The following is a 16,969-nucleotide window of genomic DNA, read 5'->3' as shown; positions in this document are numbered from 1 at the left end:
CAGTACCAATGTGTAATGTTTTCACCTGTTCTTTACTTGCTGTTTGATCCCAAAGAGGTAGAAGCTCTGAGGAGGTAGGAGGTAGAAGTTCTAAGGGTAAAGGGGTAAAAGGTATCAAAAGTAGAAAAAAGCCATTGGAATAATCTCTTTATTTTCAGCTAAATGAAAAATTACAAAATGAAAATTTTTTACTTGGACCATTAGTCTTTTTATTACATTCCTAGCATTCAGTGGTATGCCGAAACTAGCCCATATTTCTAGAAATATTGAAAGTTGGTTGTTAAACATGGCCATCATTAAAAATTAAATTGTATAAATTTTAAAGTGAATAAATTATATTATAAACAAATGTAATGAGTACTCCAGTCTCATTATTTCCTATTACCTATTTTACTATTGTCGGCGCCATATACATATATATGTATAACATATATATAATACATTATATATTTATATTATATATTATATTTATTATATCTGCATGGAGGCCATGCTCTCTAGTAGGATATTACACATCTTTTCCCAAACTCACATTCAGTGATTTCACATCAGTAGCTTGAAATCTGTCACAATTGTAGCTTGGCATTGGCCGTGGTAGAGTACACATACCACAGAAAGCTGCAAACAGTATAAATCAGTACTTTATTTTCCTGGAGAACAATTGTTACTCACCTACTAATACAGTTCTGCTAATTTTATGCCATTTTTATAAGTGCTACTTATAGAAAATAGGGTACAGTTATATGCTGACTAGAATGAATGGGAAAAACAAAGTTGTGGTCTATTATAAAGTAAGTAAAAAGCAAACATAAATGTAGAGAAGGAAGTAAAGATCCCTTTGAAGTCCCATGGCAATATTAATACTGTCTTCTACATCATTAAACTCGTGACACACTAACATACTTCAATTTGCAATCTTAATAAACTTCTATTTCATTGTCTTTCATTGTACATTTAAATTAAATACTCTGTTTGATAGATATCCAGTAAACTGGGCGCCCATTATCATTGTATCATTTGTTCAGCAACAATCACCAGAAGAACCGATATGCTGGGACATGTAAGGCGACATGTGAATAAAGGAGAAACGAAATCCAGGTATATTGCTGGTAAGTTGAGCAATCTCATTAACATGTGTTGATAAGTAAATCCTTAAACAATGATCGAGTTATTCTTTTCAGACAGCAGGGAGATAAAATACAAGGACTTAACCAAAACATTTAGTTAACTATTAATCCATTACCTTATGTTTCATTTTCTTTCTGTGAGGCTCCCAACAACATTTAACTGTCCTCAGTTTAACAAACATATTTAATGTGGGTAGAAAAAGTGATTGATGCCAAAGTAAATATACATATATATATATATGTGTGTGTGTGTATTTATATATATATATATATATATATATATACATTTTTTTTTTTAAGATTTTGTTTATTTATTTGACAGAGAGCTTGAGCGAGCACAAGTAGGCAGAGCTGACAGGCAGAGGGAGAGAGAGAAGCAGGCTCTCCAGCAAGCAGGGAGCCTGATGTGGGGCGTGATCCCAAAACAGTGGAACCATGACCCAAACCAAAGTGAGCCACCTAACTGACTGAGCCACCCAGGCACTCCTAAATATAGGTATCTTAACAGAAGATTATAGATAGCTATATTATACTTACTGTTGAAAACACTGGAAAAAGGAGTTATATAAAGACCATTTATTATCCTGAAGTGATATCGGGTTATTAATAGCTTGTTATTAGTGAGGCAGCCCTTCTTAAGAATTAATGGGATGCCTGGGGCTCAGTTGGTTAAGTGTCTGCCATTGGCTCGGGTTGTGATCTCAGGGTCCTGGGATCGAGTCCCAGATTGAGCAACTTGCGCAGGAGGGAGCCTGCTTCTCCCTCTGCCTGCCCCTCCACCTACTTGCACATGCATGTGCGTTTTCTCTCTCTATCTCTCTCTGACAAATAAATAAAATCTTTAAAAAAAAAAAAAAAGAATTAAGACCTCATGCCCTAAGGCATCCATTGTATGTAATGAATTAATTTATCTCATATACATCTAAAATGGTTATTATGTACTTTTCTTTCAAGAATTGAAAAAATAGTCACTGAAATAATTTTCTATAGAGCTTAATTGCTGGTAGAAACTGGTTTGAGAAAGGCTGATCTTGTGAGATAAGTCACATGCCACTTTGGTGGGTGTAGAAGAATATAAAAAACACTAGGGAATGTTAACTATGATTTGGCATTGTAAAAAGGGAAGTACGGTTGCCATGTAGTTAACATTCTGATTTTAATATTATCAAGAAAGCCAAACACAGGGGCGCCTGGGTGGTTCAGTGGGTTAAGCCTCTGCCTTTGGCTCGGATCATAATCTCAGGGTCTCCTGGTCTCAAGCCCCACATCGGGCTCCCTGCTCAGCGGGGAGCCTGCTTCCCCCACTCTCTCTGCCTGCCCCTGCCTACTTGTGATCTCTGTCAAATAAATAAATAAATCTTTAAAAAAAAGAAAAGAAAAAGCCAAAAATAAAGACTATTTTTCCCCCACACATAATATATATGTCTCATTCCTAAAATATACAAACACAAATACATCAGTATTTCATTTGGGCTCATAGCTAAATGATTCTAATATATACAAAATGTAGAATCTTTTTTTTCCCCATTACTTTAGACCCAATTTAAGATAATTTTGTATTGGGTGCCTGGGTGGCTCAGTGGGTCAGGCCGCTGCCTTCGGCTCCGGTCATGATCTCGGGGTCCTGGGATCGAGTCCCGCGTCGGGCTCTGCTCGGTGGGGAGCCTGCTTCCCCCTCTCTCTCTGCCTGCCTCTCTGCCTACTTGTGATCTCTGTCAAATAAATAAATAAAATCTTTAAAAAAAAAAAGATAATTTTGTGTTTTACGGTTGTAGTTATAAGAAAGTGTTCTGAAATCTAGCATGTTCTGGAAGTATAGTGATTCTTTGTCATCCACGATGACTTATGGAATGAAACAGAGATACTAACTTTATAACCATTGTATCACAGTAAGGTATATTTAGCAGCCAGTCTATGTAAACACAGTATAGGGGTTGATGAACAATAAAGGCGTTTTAGGATTTTTTTTTAAGATTTTATTGATTTGTCAGAGAGAGAAAGTGCACAAGCAGAGGGAGCAGCAGGCAGAGGGAGAAGCAGACCTCCCACTGAGCGAGGAGCCCAATGTGGAACTCGATCCCAGGACCCTAGGATCATGATCTAAGCTGGAGGCAAACGCTTAAACTGACTGACCCACCCAGGAGTCCTGAATTTTTTTTTCCCCAACTTTTGTTTTATTTTAAGCTTATTGTTCTTAGCTAGGGTTATAATACAGATATTTTGATGTTCAAGGCAGGGAAGATTTGACTTAATAAACTTTAATTACCCAAATACTTAATTGAGTGCTACTCTTTCCTAGAGACAGTACTGAATAAATCAGTTTTGGGTTGTTTTTCTTTTTCCATTATTTACTCAATTGGTTACATTAACAAAATATTAAAATGAAAAGTTATTTCTTTTAATGTGTATTGTTTTGGATATTTAGAATTATTTTGTATTTCACTGGAAATCGTTTTTTTTTTTTTCATTTTAGCTTCTGCAAAACCACCTAATGAAATTTTGAAAGAGGCAGACACAGATGTACAAGTTTGTCCTAACTATTCTGTACCTCAAAAAACAGATTCCTATTTTAATCCCAAAATGAAACTAAACCGGTAAGATAAATTGGGAAAAGGATTATGGGATGTTTCAAATTATAACAAATGTACCTTCTCTTAATCTTATGTTCTAATACAGTGAAATTTAAAACTAGGTACAGATTGAGAGTCATCTGTTTTAGTATTTTCTTAGAATGATTGTTTTCTTTTATCCTACCAAACTAATTTTTTTCTCAGAGAGTAAAATAGTACTTTTGTGGGCAAGTTTTATTTATGGAATCATTATTCATGGTGAATGCTTGTTTATAGAACCCAACTAGATTGATAGTTTAATTTCACAAATGTTTACTTCTTATACTAAAGTAGGGAATATATTACTAGGTCTTCCTTTAAAACAGGTTGTACAGAAAATAGGAACCCCAATTCTCTCTCTTTTTTGAGAGTGTGAGCCTGAGGTGGGGGAAGAGGCAGAGAGAGAGAGAGAGAGGGAGAGAGAATCCTAAGCAGGCTTCATGCCCAGCTCTGAACCCTGTGTGGGGCTGATCTCACAAACTTGAAATCCTGACCTGAGCTGAAATCAAGAGTCGGATGCTTAACTGACTGAGCCACCCAGGCTCCCCATCTCACTATTCTTCAATAAAATAAAATCTACAGTGATGAAGCCATGGTACAGTAAAATTATTTCAGATTATTATACTTTCTAGGCAACTAATATTCTGTACATTGGCTGCTTTGGCTGAAGAAAGAAAACCTTTGGAATGTCTAGATGCCTTTGGAGCCACTGGTGAGTAATGTTTTTTTTGGAACTCCACTTTAATTATCAGCTTTATGCAGTATTTTTTCTTAGAAAATGTATACGGATATTCTATCTGGCAGAATATTTTGGCATAAAAAATTAAAGACTCAAAGTAAATATTTTCATTGTGGAAAAATTTCCAATATATACAAAAGTAGACCATAATAGAGTCCTTTGCTATCTATCACTCACTTCAAAAATTATCAACTTGTGCTTGTTCTTTTGGCTGTATCCCATGCACTTTTCCCTCATACCTCCTTCTACCATCCTTATCCCCATTATTTTGATACAAATCACTGATACATCATTTGATCTGTAAATATTTCAGTTGGTTCTCTGAAAGATAAGGATTTTTAAAAAAGAAAACCATGATACCATTATCACATCTTAAAAAATTAAATCAATATCAAATGTTTTAATATCAAATGTTAAATATGCCCAATTACCTGATTTTTTTTAATCAAGCAGGGATTCAAATAAAGACTATATATTTCATTGTTTGATATTTCTAAATCTCTTTTTAATCTATATTCACGTCCATCATTTTGTTTGTGTGTGATAATCATTTGTTGATATGTAGCTTGTTTGCCTTATAGACTTTTCCAGAGTCTAGATTTTTGCTAATGGTATCTCCATGGTTTGTATAACATGTTCCTCTGTCCCCTGTATTTCTGTTAATTGGTAGTTGGATTTTCAGGTGTGATCAGTTTCAGATAGGATTTTTTTTTCTTTTTTCAAGAATACTGGTTCATTATAATCAGGAAATACTTGATGTTTGGTTATCTCTTTTTTTGTGATATAATAAACTGCCTAGTCATTAGGCTGTGGGGTGAGGGGTAATTTTAAATACTGAGAACATTTTTCCCAAAATAACTTAAGAGTAAAGAAAAGATAATAGGGTAGAAAATTTCTAAGAAGTCACCTGAACGTAATTCAAGTCTTTCTTCTAATAGGTCATAGGACTGTATTTTGGGGAAGTTTGTAGCAAAAGGATGATAGCAGGAATTAGCTCTCCTTTGTAAGTTCCTCTTTGTTGGAAAAGTAGTGGTTAAAAGCAATTTAATATCTTGCATAATCTGATCCCAACCTACTTTTCCAAATTTAATTACCAGCATTTTCCCTTATCCAACCCTTTTTCTTTATTCTTTTTTCTTTGTCTTTTTTTTTTTTTTTAATTACATTTAATCTATTTTACCCATTCCCCAACCCACCTCCCTTCTGGCAACCACCAATTTGTTCTCTGTATTTAAGAATCTGCTTTTTTCTCTTCTTTGTTAATTTTGTTTCTTAAATTCCACATATGAGTGAAATTTTATTTGCCTTTCCCTATCTATTTCACTTAGCATTATACTCTCTAGGCCCATCCATGTTGTTGCAGTTGGCCAAGATCTCATTCTTTTTTATGGCTGAATAGTGTTCCATTGTGTATAAGTACTTCCTTCTTTATTCATCTATCAGGAGATACTTGAGTTGCTTCTATATCTTAGCTATTGTAAATAATGCTGCAGTAAACACAGGGAAGCATGCATCTTTTTTAATTATTTTCATTTTCTTTGGGTAAATACCCAGTAGTAGAATTACTGGATCATATGGTAATTCTATTTTCATTTTTTTGAGGAAACTCCATACTGGTTCCCACAGTGGCTGCACCAATTTACACTCTCACTAACAGTGAGTGAGGGTTCATTTTTCTTTGCATCCTCACCAACACTTGTCTTTTTGATTCTAGCCATTCTCGTAGGTGCAAGGGTGATATCTCATTGTTTTGATTTACATTTTACTCATGATTAGTGATATTGAGCATCTTTTCATGTGTCTGTTGGCCATCTGTCTATCTTCTTTGGACTCTTAACCATCTTCATCCAATTCTTCCACCCTCTACCCTCCCCCTGCCCTACTTCTGGCAACCTACAAATCTGATCTGTTTCTATGAGTTTGGTTTTTTCAGAGTCCACATATAAGTGAGATCATACAGTATTTGTCTTTCTCTGACTTACTACACTTAACATAGTGCCTCCAGTGGTCCATCCATGATGTCACAAGTGGCAAGATTTTCTTCTTTCTTATGGCTTAATAGTATTTTCTAGTGTGTGTATGCATATGTCACATTTCTTCATCCATCTGTGGACACTTAGGTTGTTTCTGTGTCTTGGCTATTATAAATAATGCTGCAATGAACTATTCTTTTTTCAGCTGAGATCATCAAAGCTAATGTCTGAGCTTTTCAGTCCTTTCGTGTAATGTTCCCTTGTAAACTTGTATCAGTTCATAGCAGTCAGTTTCCATGCTTCCCCATCTCTAAAATGTGAATGTTAGAACTAATCACAGGCTTATAATGAGAACTTGAAAATATTTGTAAAGACCATGGCACATAGTGGATGTTAAATATTTACATTTATGAGACATATGAGTGAAGAAGATGTACTAAAAGTATTGACCATAGAGGGTTTTCTAATACACAGTGTCTGGGCCTGTGGCACCTCTCCCATATTGTAACAGATGTTGCTTGTGGCACTAATCCAGTATGGTCTAGAAAGCCTGTGAGGAAAAGCTTTCTTGGTCTGAATTCTTGATCATTTGCTTACATGTACAAAGTTGTTCTGTTTATTCACAATGATGCTGTTGTACAGTGTGTGAAAAATGTTAATCCACTAAAGTTGTTTTCGTAATTTGGTGCATTAGGTAAACTTCAGCAGGAGGAGTTTTCAGCTTCCCATCCCCCAGGCTGAGTAACTCCGCCCTTACTCTTATTGTATATTGGGTTTCTCTGTAAGATTTTGTTTGAAAAAAGCATTCCATTGTAAGAAATTTTAACAAAAGAAAACCTATTCCCCCCAATAAAGAACAAACATGATTATTTTATTTGACTGGGGGTTTCGGAAAAGTTTTAGAAGTATTAATGAAAATCTGTTAGACACATTTTGTGTGTGTATGGTAACTTTTATTCAGAGGGTTTGTAGTGAGAAAGTAAAAAAAAAAATTATTTATGACAATATTAAGATTTTGAAACAATATGGTTTTGGTTTTATAAAATATTTATTATTATATACTGTTCTTTAATTACTACAATTTAAAATTCCTTTTCCTTCACATTTCTCCTAAGGGATAATGGGACTACAATGGGCAAAACATCTTGGAAGTGCAGTTAAGGTTACAATTAATGACTTGAATGAAAACTCTGTGACACTAATTCAGGAGAATTGCCATTTAAACAAATTGAAAGTGGTGGTGGACAGTAAGGAAAAGGAAGAGAGTGATGCTATTCTTGAAGAAGGAGAGGAAAACCTTGGTAATATTAAGGTGACCAAAATGGATGCCAATGTACTGATGCATCTGAGATCTTTTGATTTCATGTAAGTGCAAAAAAATTTGTGTTACTTTGTGTGTGTGTGTATGAATTTCTAAACTGGCCCAGGTTTTGGAGGGGGATAAAAAAGACTATTGTTTTTTACTTACTTGCATTAATAGGTTTTTTTGTTGGCATAAAAAATTCAATAAGAACATTTTCTAGCATTTGAAATACAATTCCTAAGCATGACAGTTTTCCTGTAAGCCTGATCCATTCTTATATGTGATGTATATATCATGTGATCATTTTATTACTTAATTTAAAAACAGAACTGTATATTTAAAACAGATTTGTAAAGTACTTTTGAATCCATGGCATTTTTTCATTAGACTTAATGACAGTGGTATCATTTTGATTACGAGTATGATTTTAAATAAATTATATTCTTTCTCATTTTAGACATCTAGACCCTTTTGGAACATCCGTGAACTATCTAGATTCTGCGTTCAGAAATATAAGAAACCTTGGCATTGTATCAGTGACTTCTACAGATATCAGTTCTTTATATGCCAAGGCACAGCATGTTGCCCGGCGTCACTATGGCTGTAATATTGTCCGAACTGAATATTACAAGGAACTAGCAGCCAGAATTGTTGTAGCTGCAGTGGCAAGGTACCAGACTGACAGCAACATACCTCATATGTTTGGTTATATGATAGAGATAATATTACAAAAAGTGCCAGTTGCATTTTTCAAAACATGCACGAAGTCCAAATTCTGTATTCATGTCTAGAATCTTGATTTGTTTGGTAATCTTATGTTTCTTTTATAATCTGATTTAAAAGTTTTGTCCCTAAAATAGTTTAGTCTCCAATTAAAAGTTTTATTAAAATAAAGTAGTTTACGGAAGAAGAGATAAAAAGGAAAGTAAACCTTCAAATCAGTTATTTTTTTAACAATGTAGGTTAAATGGGGGCTAGCACCATGAAAAGAAAAAGCAAAGGCTGTTTTTAGATTTACAAAAAATCGGGAAGGGGGTGTTTTTATATTTATTTATTTATTTTTAAGTGGCTCTGTGCTGGGCATGGAGCTCCCAACACAGGGCTTGAACTGAAGATCCTGAGATTGAGATCTAAGCTTAGATCAAGAGTAAGACACTTAACTGATTAGCCACCTAGGTGCCCCAAAAAATTTTGGGGTATTTTATTTGTCATTGTTTTTAAGATTTTATTTATTTGTTTGTTTGTTTGTTTGTTTTAGAGAGGTGTTAGGGAGAGCATTCGAGCAGGGGGAAGAGCCCAGGGAGAAAAAAAAAATCTCAAGCAGACTCTGCACCAAGTGTGGAGCCCAATGCGGGGCCCAATCCCATGACGCTGAGATCTTGACCTGAGCCAGAATCGAAAGTTGGAGCTCAACCAACTGAGCCACCTCAGCGCCCCCAAAATCATTTTATGTCTGTTTCATCTCCTTTCTTTACATAGTTTGAATAAAATGATGGCTTATGGGGTGCCTGGCTAGCTCAGTCGATGGAGCATGTAACTCTTAATCTCAGAGTTGTTGAGTTCAAGCTTTGGGTGTAGAGATAACTAAAACAAAAATAAACATAAACATAAATTTTAAGTGATGGTTTGTAAACTTGATTCTGCAAAATGATCTTACCTATAAAACAAAAAGTTCTGTTTTTCATCAGGATTTCTAAAGAGTTAAAGAAAGTCTTTTTTTTTTTTTTAAGATTTTATTTATTTATTTGACAGACAGAGATCACAAGTAGGCAGAGAGGCAGGCAGAGAGAGGAAGGGAAGCAGGCCTCCCGCCAAGCAGAGAGCCCAATGTGGGGCTCAATCCCAGGACCCCGTGATCATGACCCGAGCTGAAGGCAGAGGCTTTAACCCACTGAGCCACCCAGACGCCCCCCCTCTTTTTTGAGCACCCACTTTATTCAGAATATTATGCTTGAAGAATAGTACAATATTATATAAATTGACCCTGAGAGTATAGCTAATGCATGATCAGCCAGTTCATTCACTAGCCTCAACATTGGGTTCACAACATTTAGAATGAAGTTCCTACCTCAACATAATACAGATTATTAGGCTTCATATACCTTTGCCAGTATTCCTAATTATCGGAAAACTCTGATATCCAGTGTGTATACATGCTAAGGACCTATTGTGTATACTTAGAAATGTTTATATTGTAATATCAACAAATTGAAATTAATACACATGAACTGAATTTAGTATGTATAACTGCAGAGGGAAAACTAAGTACATAAATGGTATATCAATTAGAATTTAATCCAGAAGTCTATAAAATTAATAGTGGCAAAAACTTCACCTATTCATTTTTCACTGAGCCTTCAGCACATACCAACCTACATGTAGTTAGTCCTCAGTAATCATTGTTTGGAAGAACTATTATAGAAAAAGTAGATAAAAAGAAAGAAGGGTGGTGGTGAGGACAAGAAAAAAAGTGACACTGGGGCGCCTGGGTGGCTCAGTGGGTTAAAGCCTCTGCCTTCGGCTCAGGTCATGTTCCCAGGGTCCTGGGATCAAGCCCCACATCGGCCTCTCTGCTCAGCAGGGAGCCTGCTTCCTCCTCTCCCTTTCTGCCTGCCTCTCTTCTACTTGTGATCTCTGTCTGTCAAATAAATAAATAAAATCTTAAAAAAAATTAAAAAAAAAAAAAAGAAAGTGACACTGAAAATCAGAGGGTGTAGTCCTACTGAGAGGATACCATAATGGAAAATGTCTAATTACTGAAGATTCTCCCAAGCATCCTTTATTACCTGTGTTTCAGTTTGTATAAAAGTTACAGTAATGATCTTTTAAAAACACTACTATTAAGAATTGAACTGTCAAAAAAAAAAAAAAAGTGGAACTTTCCTTATTTTCCCATAACCCATCCATGGTTTCCTGTCCAGGTTTGTATTGTCAGTATAATGCCAAACAAAGAAAAATGATAAGCCCCCAAAGTAACTTTAAAAATTTCTTTCCAGAGCTGCAGCCCGATGTAACAAAGGCATTGAAGTACTCTTTGCAGTGGCTCTGGAACATTTTGTGTTGGTTGTTGTGAGAGTTTTGAGGGGGCCTACCTCTGCAGATGAAACAGCCAAGAAGATTCAGTACCTGATCCATTGTCAGTGGTGTGAAGAGAGAATTTTTCAGAAGGATGGTAATATGGTAGAAGGTAAATTCAAGTTTCTCTTGACTGGATATTGTGCTTATGTATAAGCCTCCAATGAATAAGTCTTTATCACATCCCTAATTACACATATTGTTGTCCTTTGATTTTAAAGATTACAGTGCTAACTTTATTTCCTATACTGGATTTCCTTTCATCAACAGACAAGACATTCGTGTGAGTTTATTAAAGTTATTTACTCATGCTGTACAATTTATGCTCTCTAGCTCTGCCCTCTATTCAAACATCTAGAAATAACTTAGTTTCCACTGTCACTAATTTTAGGAACATAAGTCAGATGACCTCTTTGTCTAGGGTGTTTCAAATCGCTAATTTTATAAAAGTAATTATCATGTTTCTGGCTTAATATAAAAACCATCAGTCATAAAATTCCTTCAGTAAACATTTACTGAGCCTCTACTATATGCCAGGCATGGGGATCAAAGAAAAAGATGAGGCTTATGCCCTCCTAGAGTTGTTTCTCTTTTGCTTTTCTGGGGCATAGAAATAGGTGTCCATTGTTTTCTGTTAGATTCTTGGCATGTTTTAATATGGATTTTTAAGAACTCTTACTAGAGTTTAACCCTTGTGATATGAGTTGCAAGTATTTTTTCCTCTTGTGACTTCAGTTGACATCTGGTTTGTTTTTTTTTTAACCTTTCACGTGGAGAAGTTTTTTGTTGCTGTTTTAAAGTTAATTTAGTTTTCTTTTATGTATTCTGGATTTTGTCTGTAGTTAGAATTTTCGTGTTTCTATATTCAGGGTAGGTTATGTTTTATTGAATAATTCACCTTTCTCCTAATGTGAGAATACCATCTCTTCCTTATACTAAAGAATATATTTGAGTTTCTTCCTGGATTTTCTATTCTGTTCCATGGTTGAATATCTATTCATACACCTTTACCACACTATTTTTGATTACAGAGGATTTTTAGTGTTTAATATCTGTTACAGCAGTCCCTTTTCAAAGCTCTGTTTTCAGAGTGTTCCTGATAGGGGATCTTCCTTTTCTCTTAGTAAAAGAGTAAATAAAAGGGGGAGAGGGAGAGGGGGATGGAGTGGGTGGTTGGGTTATGAACACTGGGGAGGGTACGTGCTATGGTGAGTGCTGTGAAGTCTGTAAGCCTGATGATTCACAGACCTATACCCCTGGGACAAATAATACATTATATGTTAATAATTTTTTTTAATTTTAAAATAAAAAATAAAAACTATACTGACTAATAAAGGAAAATAACTGACCAAAAAAAAAAAAAAAAAGAGTAAATAAATAGGCCAGCTAGTATTTTAATTTTATTAAATTAAGGAGGATAGATACTATTATGATTTTAAAATTTCCTAATAACCTAGTATGCTTTTCATTTGTGCAAGTCTTTTGCTATAGTGTTCATTGCTAGTGAAGGCATCCTGTCACGTTCCTTTTAGTTCTCTTTAGTGCTTTCTGAGTCAACCATGGGTCTGAGATACCTATCATTTTTTCATGTTAAGAAAGTATCCTTCATTTCCACTTGTACTGTATTTTAGCACGATGTTGAATTTTGTCATATTTCAGCACCTATGGAGATGATTATGTGGTATATATTCTTAGGTCAATTGGTTTGATTAATTGTAATAAAGTTTTCCAGTATTGAACCATTCTGCCTTTCTAGAATAAACAACTCTGTCAGGGAGTATTTTCTTAAGATAGATTCTATTTGCTAATTTTTAAAATTTTGTTTTAGTATTCATTAATGAGATGGTGTATAGTTTCCCTTTTTAGGATTATTTTGATTGGGCTTTGAAGTCTGTTTAAACTGCAAAGGAATTTAGAATTTGGCTCTTTATTTTCCAGTGGTTGGGTACAGACAGGATAGCTTTAGCTTTTTAAATTTTCTTGGTTTCTGTGGTTATCTTCTTTTTTTACAATTTTTAACACTTGTCTTTTCTGCCTTTTCTCTTGACTGCTTTAGATACTGGTTTATCTGTCCTATTGTTGTTCATTTATTATCTTTCTTAATCTTTTACTTTTGTAGTAGTGAATAAGTATTCCAAAATTTGAATTGTTTTGGGTTTTAAGTAGTTTGATTTCTTGGCATTATAAATGAGATAATCAGCCTCCCATTTTCCATTTTCCCTTCCTAATTTGTGTTCATTATAGCATTTATATGTTGTTAGAATATGTAACACTGATATTTTATTTTGCCAATAAAATCTATACATTAAATGTGTTTAGTACTCATCATCACTTTTTTTTGCCATATTTCTTAAATCATCTCTTAGTTTGAGAAATCTGACTTTGAGTTTAGTCAAGAGTGTTCATGGGCAAAATACTCCGTGATTTCTTGCATGTTTAAAACTCACTGCCCATTGCCTTTATACTTAATGAGTTTAGAGTTTCTTTGAGTTCCTACCTTGTAAAAGCTTTTATGTTGTCATCTGTCACTGAATATTATTGCAAATATTCCTTCTTTTATGTGACATTATTTTGCCTGGCTGCACAAAGAAATATTAACTTTTGAAGTCCAGTAACTTTATTAGGGTATAGCTTTTTAGGATAAGTTTTCCTAAGTCATGGTGTACCCCTTCAGTATTTCAAATCATCTTTCATTTCAAGAGGATTTTCTTAAATATTTATTTAATTCTGATATTTATCTTGCCTTTGTATTACTATGCTTATGCTAGATCTCCTCAGCCTGTCTGTAATGATCATTTTATCTCCAGAAATGTTCAGACAGATTTGTAATTGTTTTATCTTCTTCATCTGTGACCCTTTTACCATTATGAAATGTCCATCTTTATCTCTCTGGTTTTTATCTGAATGGATATATTATCTGATGGTAATATAAACACCACCTTGTAGTTCCTATTGACATAATATTTTTGTCTTCCTATTACTTACAATCCATAAATGTCTTCTTGGATCTTACTTTTTTATCCAGTCTCATCGTGTCAGCCTTTTGAGGAGAGTTTTCGACAGTTCCTACTAAATGTCATTATTGAAATGGTTGACTTTATGTCAGCTCTTTTGCTATTCGTTTTTATGTCTTTTATGCCCTTTTCTTGTTCTGTTTCACTTTTGTTGCCTTTTTAAATCTTAGACATATTTTTAGTGTGTCATTTTAATTATTCTGCTGATTTTTTTGCTATATATTTTTCAGTTATTTTCTTAATGGTTTCTCCAGGGATTATAGTATGCACCTTTAACTTACCTTGAACTACCTCAGGTTAATATTGACTAAAGACTGGCAAAAGCTAGCAACTTTGCTCTAATGTAATCCTATTTTTCTCTTCCCATGTAGGCTATTTTTGCCATATGTTAATTATATATATATAGTGACCCAATCCAACAATATAGTATTGTATTTATTTTTTAAATATTCTTACGATTTTCAAAGAATTTAAGACAGGAGAAGTGCGAATACACACACACACACACACACACACACACATCTGTTATAGTTACCCAGATAATTGCCTTTCCAGTGCTCTTTGGTCCTAACTTTGGATTCAAGATACTCTATTGCATTTCCTTTCAGCCTAAAGAACCTACTTTAATATTTCTGCAACAAACTCTCCCACTTTTTACTTATCTGGTCATATCTTTATTTCACCTTCCTTTTTTTTATCAATTATTTTTATTAACATGTAACATACTATTTTCCCCAGGGGTACAGGTCTGTGACTCGTCAGGCTTACACATTTCACAGCACTCACCGTATCACATACCCTCCCCAATGTCCATAACCCAACAACGCTTTGCATACCCTCCTACTCCCAGGAACTCTCAGTTTGTTTTTTGAGATTAAGAGTCTCTTTTGGTTTCCCTCCCAATCCCATCTTGTTTCATTTATTCTTTTCCTAGCCACCCCCCCAAACCCCCCATGTTGCCTCTCAACTTCATCATATCAGGAAGATCATATGATATTTGTCTTTCTCTGATTGACTTATTTCACTCAGCATAATACCCTCTAGTTCCATCTATGTCATTGCAAATGGCAAGATTTCATTTCTTTTGATGGCTGCATAGTATTCCATTGTGAATGTATACCACATCTTCTTTATCCATTCATCTGTCGATGGACATCTAGGTTCTTTCCATAGTTTGGCTATTGTGGACATTGCTGCTATAAACATTCAGGTGCACATGCCCCTTCAGATCACGGTATTTGTATCTTTAGGGTAAATATCCAGTAGTGCTATTGCTGGGTCATAAGGTAGCTCTATTTTCAACTTTTTGAGGAACCTCCGTGCTGTTTTCCAGAGTGGTTGCACCAGCCTGCATTCCCACCAACAGTGCAGGAGGGTTCTCCTTTCTCTGCATCCTTTCCAACATCTGTCGTTTCCTGACATGTTAATTTTAGCCATTCTGATTGGTGTGAGATGGTATCTCATTGTGGTTTTGATTTGTGTTTCCCTGATGCTGAGTGATGTTGAGCATTTTTTCATGTGTCTCTTGACCATTTGGATGTCTTCTTCACAGAAATGTCTGTTCATGTCCTCTGCCCATTTCTTGATTGGACAATTTGTTCTTTGGGTGTTGAGTTTGATAAGTTCTTTATAGATTTTGGATACTGGCCCTTTATCTGATATGTCATTTGTGAATATCTTCTCCCATTCTGTGAGTTGTCTTTTGGTTTTATTGACTGTCTCCTTTGCTGTGTAAAAGCTTTTGATCTTGATGAAGTCCCAATAGTTCATGTTGCCCTGCTACCCTTGCCTTTGGCGATGTTCTTAGGAAGAAGTTGCTGCATCTGAGATTGAAGAGGTTGCTGCCTGTGTTCTCCAGGATTTTGACGGATTCATTTCCCACACTGAGGTCTTTCATCTATTTTGAGTCTACTTTTATGTGTGTTGTAAGGAAATGGTCCAGTTTCATTTTTCTGCATGTGGCTGTCCAATTTTCCCAACAACATTTGTTGAAGAGACTTTCTTTTTTCCATTGGACGTTCTTTACTGTTTTGTCAAAGATGAGTTGACCATAGAGTTGAGAATCTATTTCTGGGCTCTCTATTCTGTTCCATTGATCTATGTGTCTGTTTTTGTGCTAGTACCATACTGTCTTGGTGATGACAGCTTTGTATAGAGCTTGAAGTCTGGAATTGTGATGCCACCAACTTTGGCTTTCTTTTTCAACATTCCTCTGGCTATTCAGGGTCTTTTCTGATTCCATATAAATTATAGGTTTATTTGTTCCATTTCTTTGAAAAAAAATCGATGGTATTTTTAATAGGGATTGAATTAAACATGCAGATTGCTTTAGGTAGCATAGGCATTTTCACAGTATTTGTTCTTCCAATCCACAAGCATGGAACACTTTTCCAGTTCTTTGTGTCTTCCTCAATTTCTTTCATGAGTACTTTATAGTTTTCTGAGTACAGAGTCTTTGCCTCTTTGGTTAGGTTTATTCCTAGGTATCTTATGGTTTTGGATGCATTTGTAAATGGAATCAACTCCTTAATTTCTCTTTTTTCTGTCTTCTTGTTGGTGTAGAGAAATGCAACTGATTTCTGTGCATTGATTTTATATCCGGACACTTTACTGAATTCCTGTATAAGTTCTAGCAGTTTGGGAGTGGAGTCTTTTGGGCTTTTCACATAAAGTATCCAATTATCTGCAAAGAGTGATAGTTTGACGACTTTGCTGATTTGGATGCCTTTAATTTCTTTTTGTTGTCTGTTTGCTGAGGCTAGGACTCCTAGTGCTATGTTGAATAGCAGTGGTGATAGTGGACATCCCTGCCATGTTCCTGATCTTAGTGGAAAAGCGCTCAGTTTTTCCCCATTGAGAACGATATTCGCTGTGGGTTTTTCATAGATGGCTTTGATGATACTGAGGTATGTACCCTCTATCCCTACACTTTTTTTTTTTAAGATTTTATTTATTTATTTGACAGAGAGAGAGATCACAAATAGGCAGAGAGACAGACACAGAGAGAGATGAGGAGAAGCAGGCTCCCTGCTGAGCAGAGAGCCCAATGCAGAACTCGATCCCAGGCCCCTGGGATCATGACCTGAGCCGAAGGCAGAGGCTCAACCCACTGAGCCACCCAGGCGCCCC

The 16,969-nt window shown here is 35.3% G+C and overlaps 1 protein-coding gene across 1 annotated transcript in view; it reads left to right on the top strand.

The window, feature by feature from the left end:
• TRMT1L (tRNA methyltransferase 1 like) overlaps positions 1-16,969 on the top strand; it is a 54,567-nt gene that overhangs the window by 9,969 nt on the left and 27,629 nt on the right. Inside the window, exons 5-10 of the mRNA XM_059412781.1 lie at positions 980-1,109; positions 3,601-3,721; positions 4,369-4,448; positions 7,564-7,813; positions 8,209-8,421; positions 10,748-10,938. Coding sequence (XP_059268764.1) covers positions 980-1,109; positions 3,601-3,721; positions 4,369-4,448; positions 7,564-7,813; positions 8,209-8,421; positions 10,748-10,938 — 985 coding nt within the window. The remainder of the gene's footprint in view (positions 1-979; positions 1,110-3,600; positions 3,722-4,368; positions 4,449-7,563; positions 7,814-8,208; positions 8,422-10,747; positions 10,939-16,969) is intronic.

This window comes from Mustela nigripes, chromosome 10, assembly GCF_022355385.1.
Source record: "Mustela nigripes isolate SB6536 chromosome 10, MUSNIG.SB6536, whole genome shotgun sequence".
NCBI classification, from domain to species: Eukaryota; Metazoa; Chordata; class Mammalia; order Carnivora; family Mustelidae; genus Mustela; species Mustela nigripes.
The sequence above is the reverse complement of the archived record's forward strand: the minus strand, read 5'-3'. Positions and strand labels throughout refer to the sequence as shown.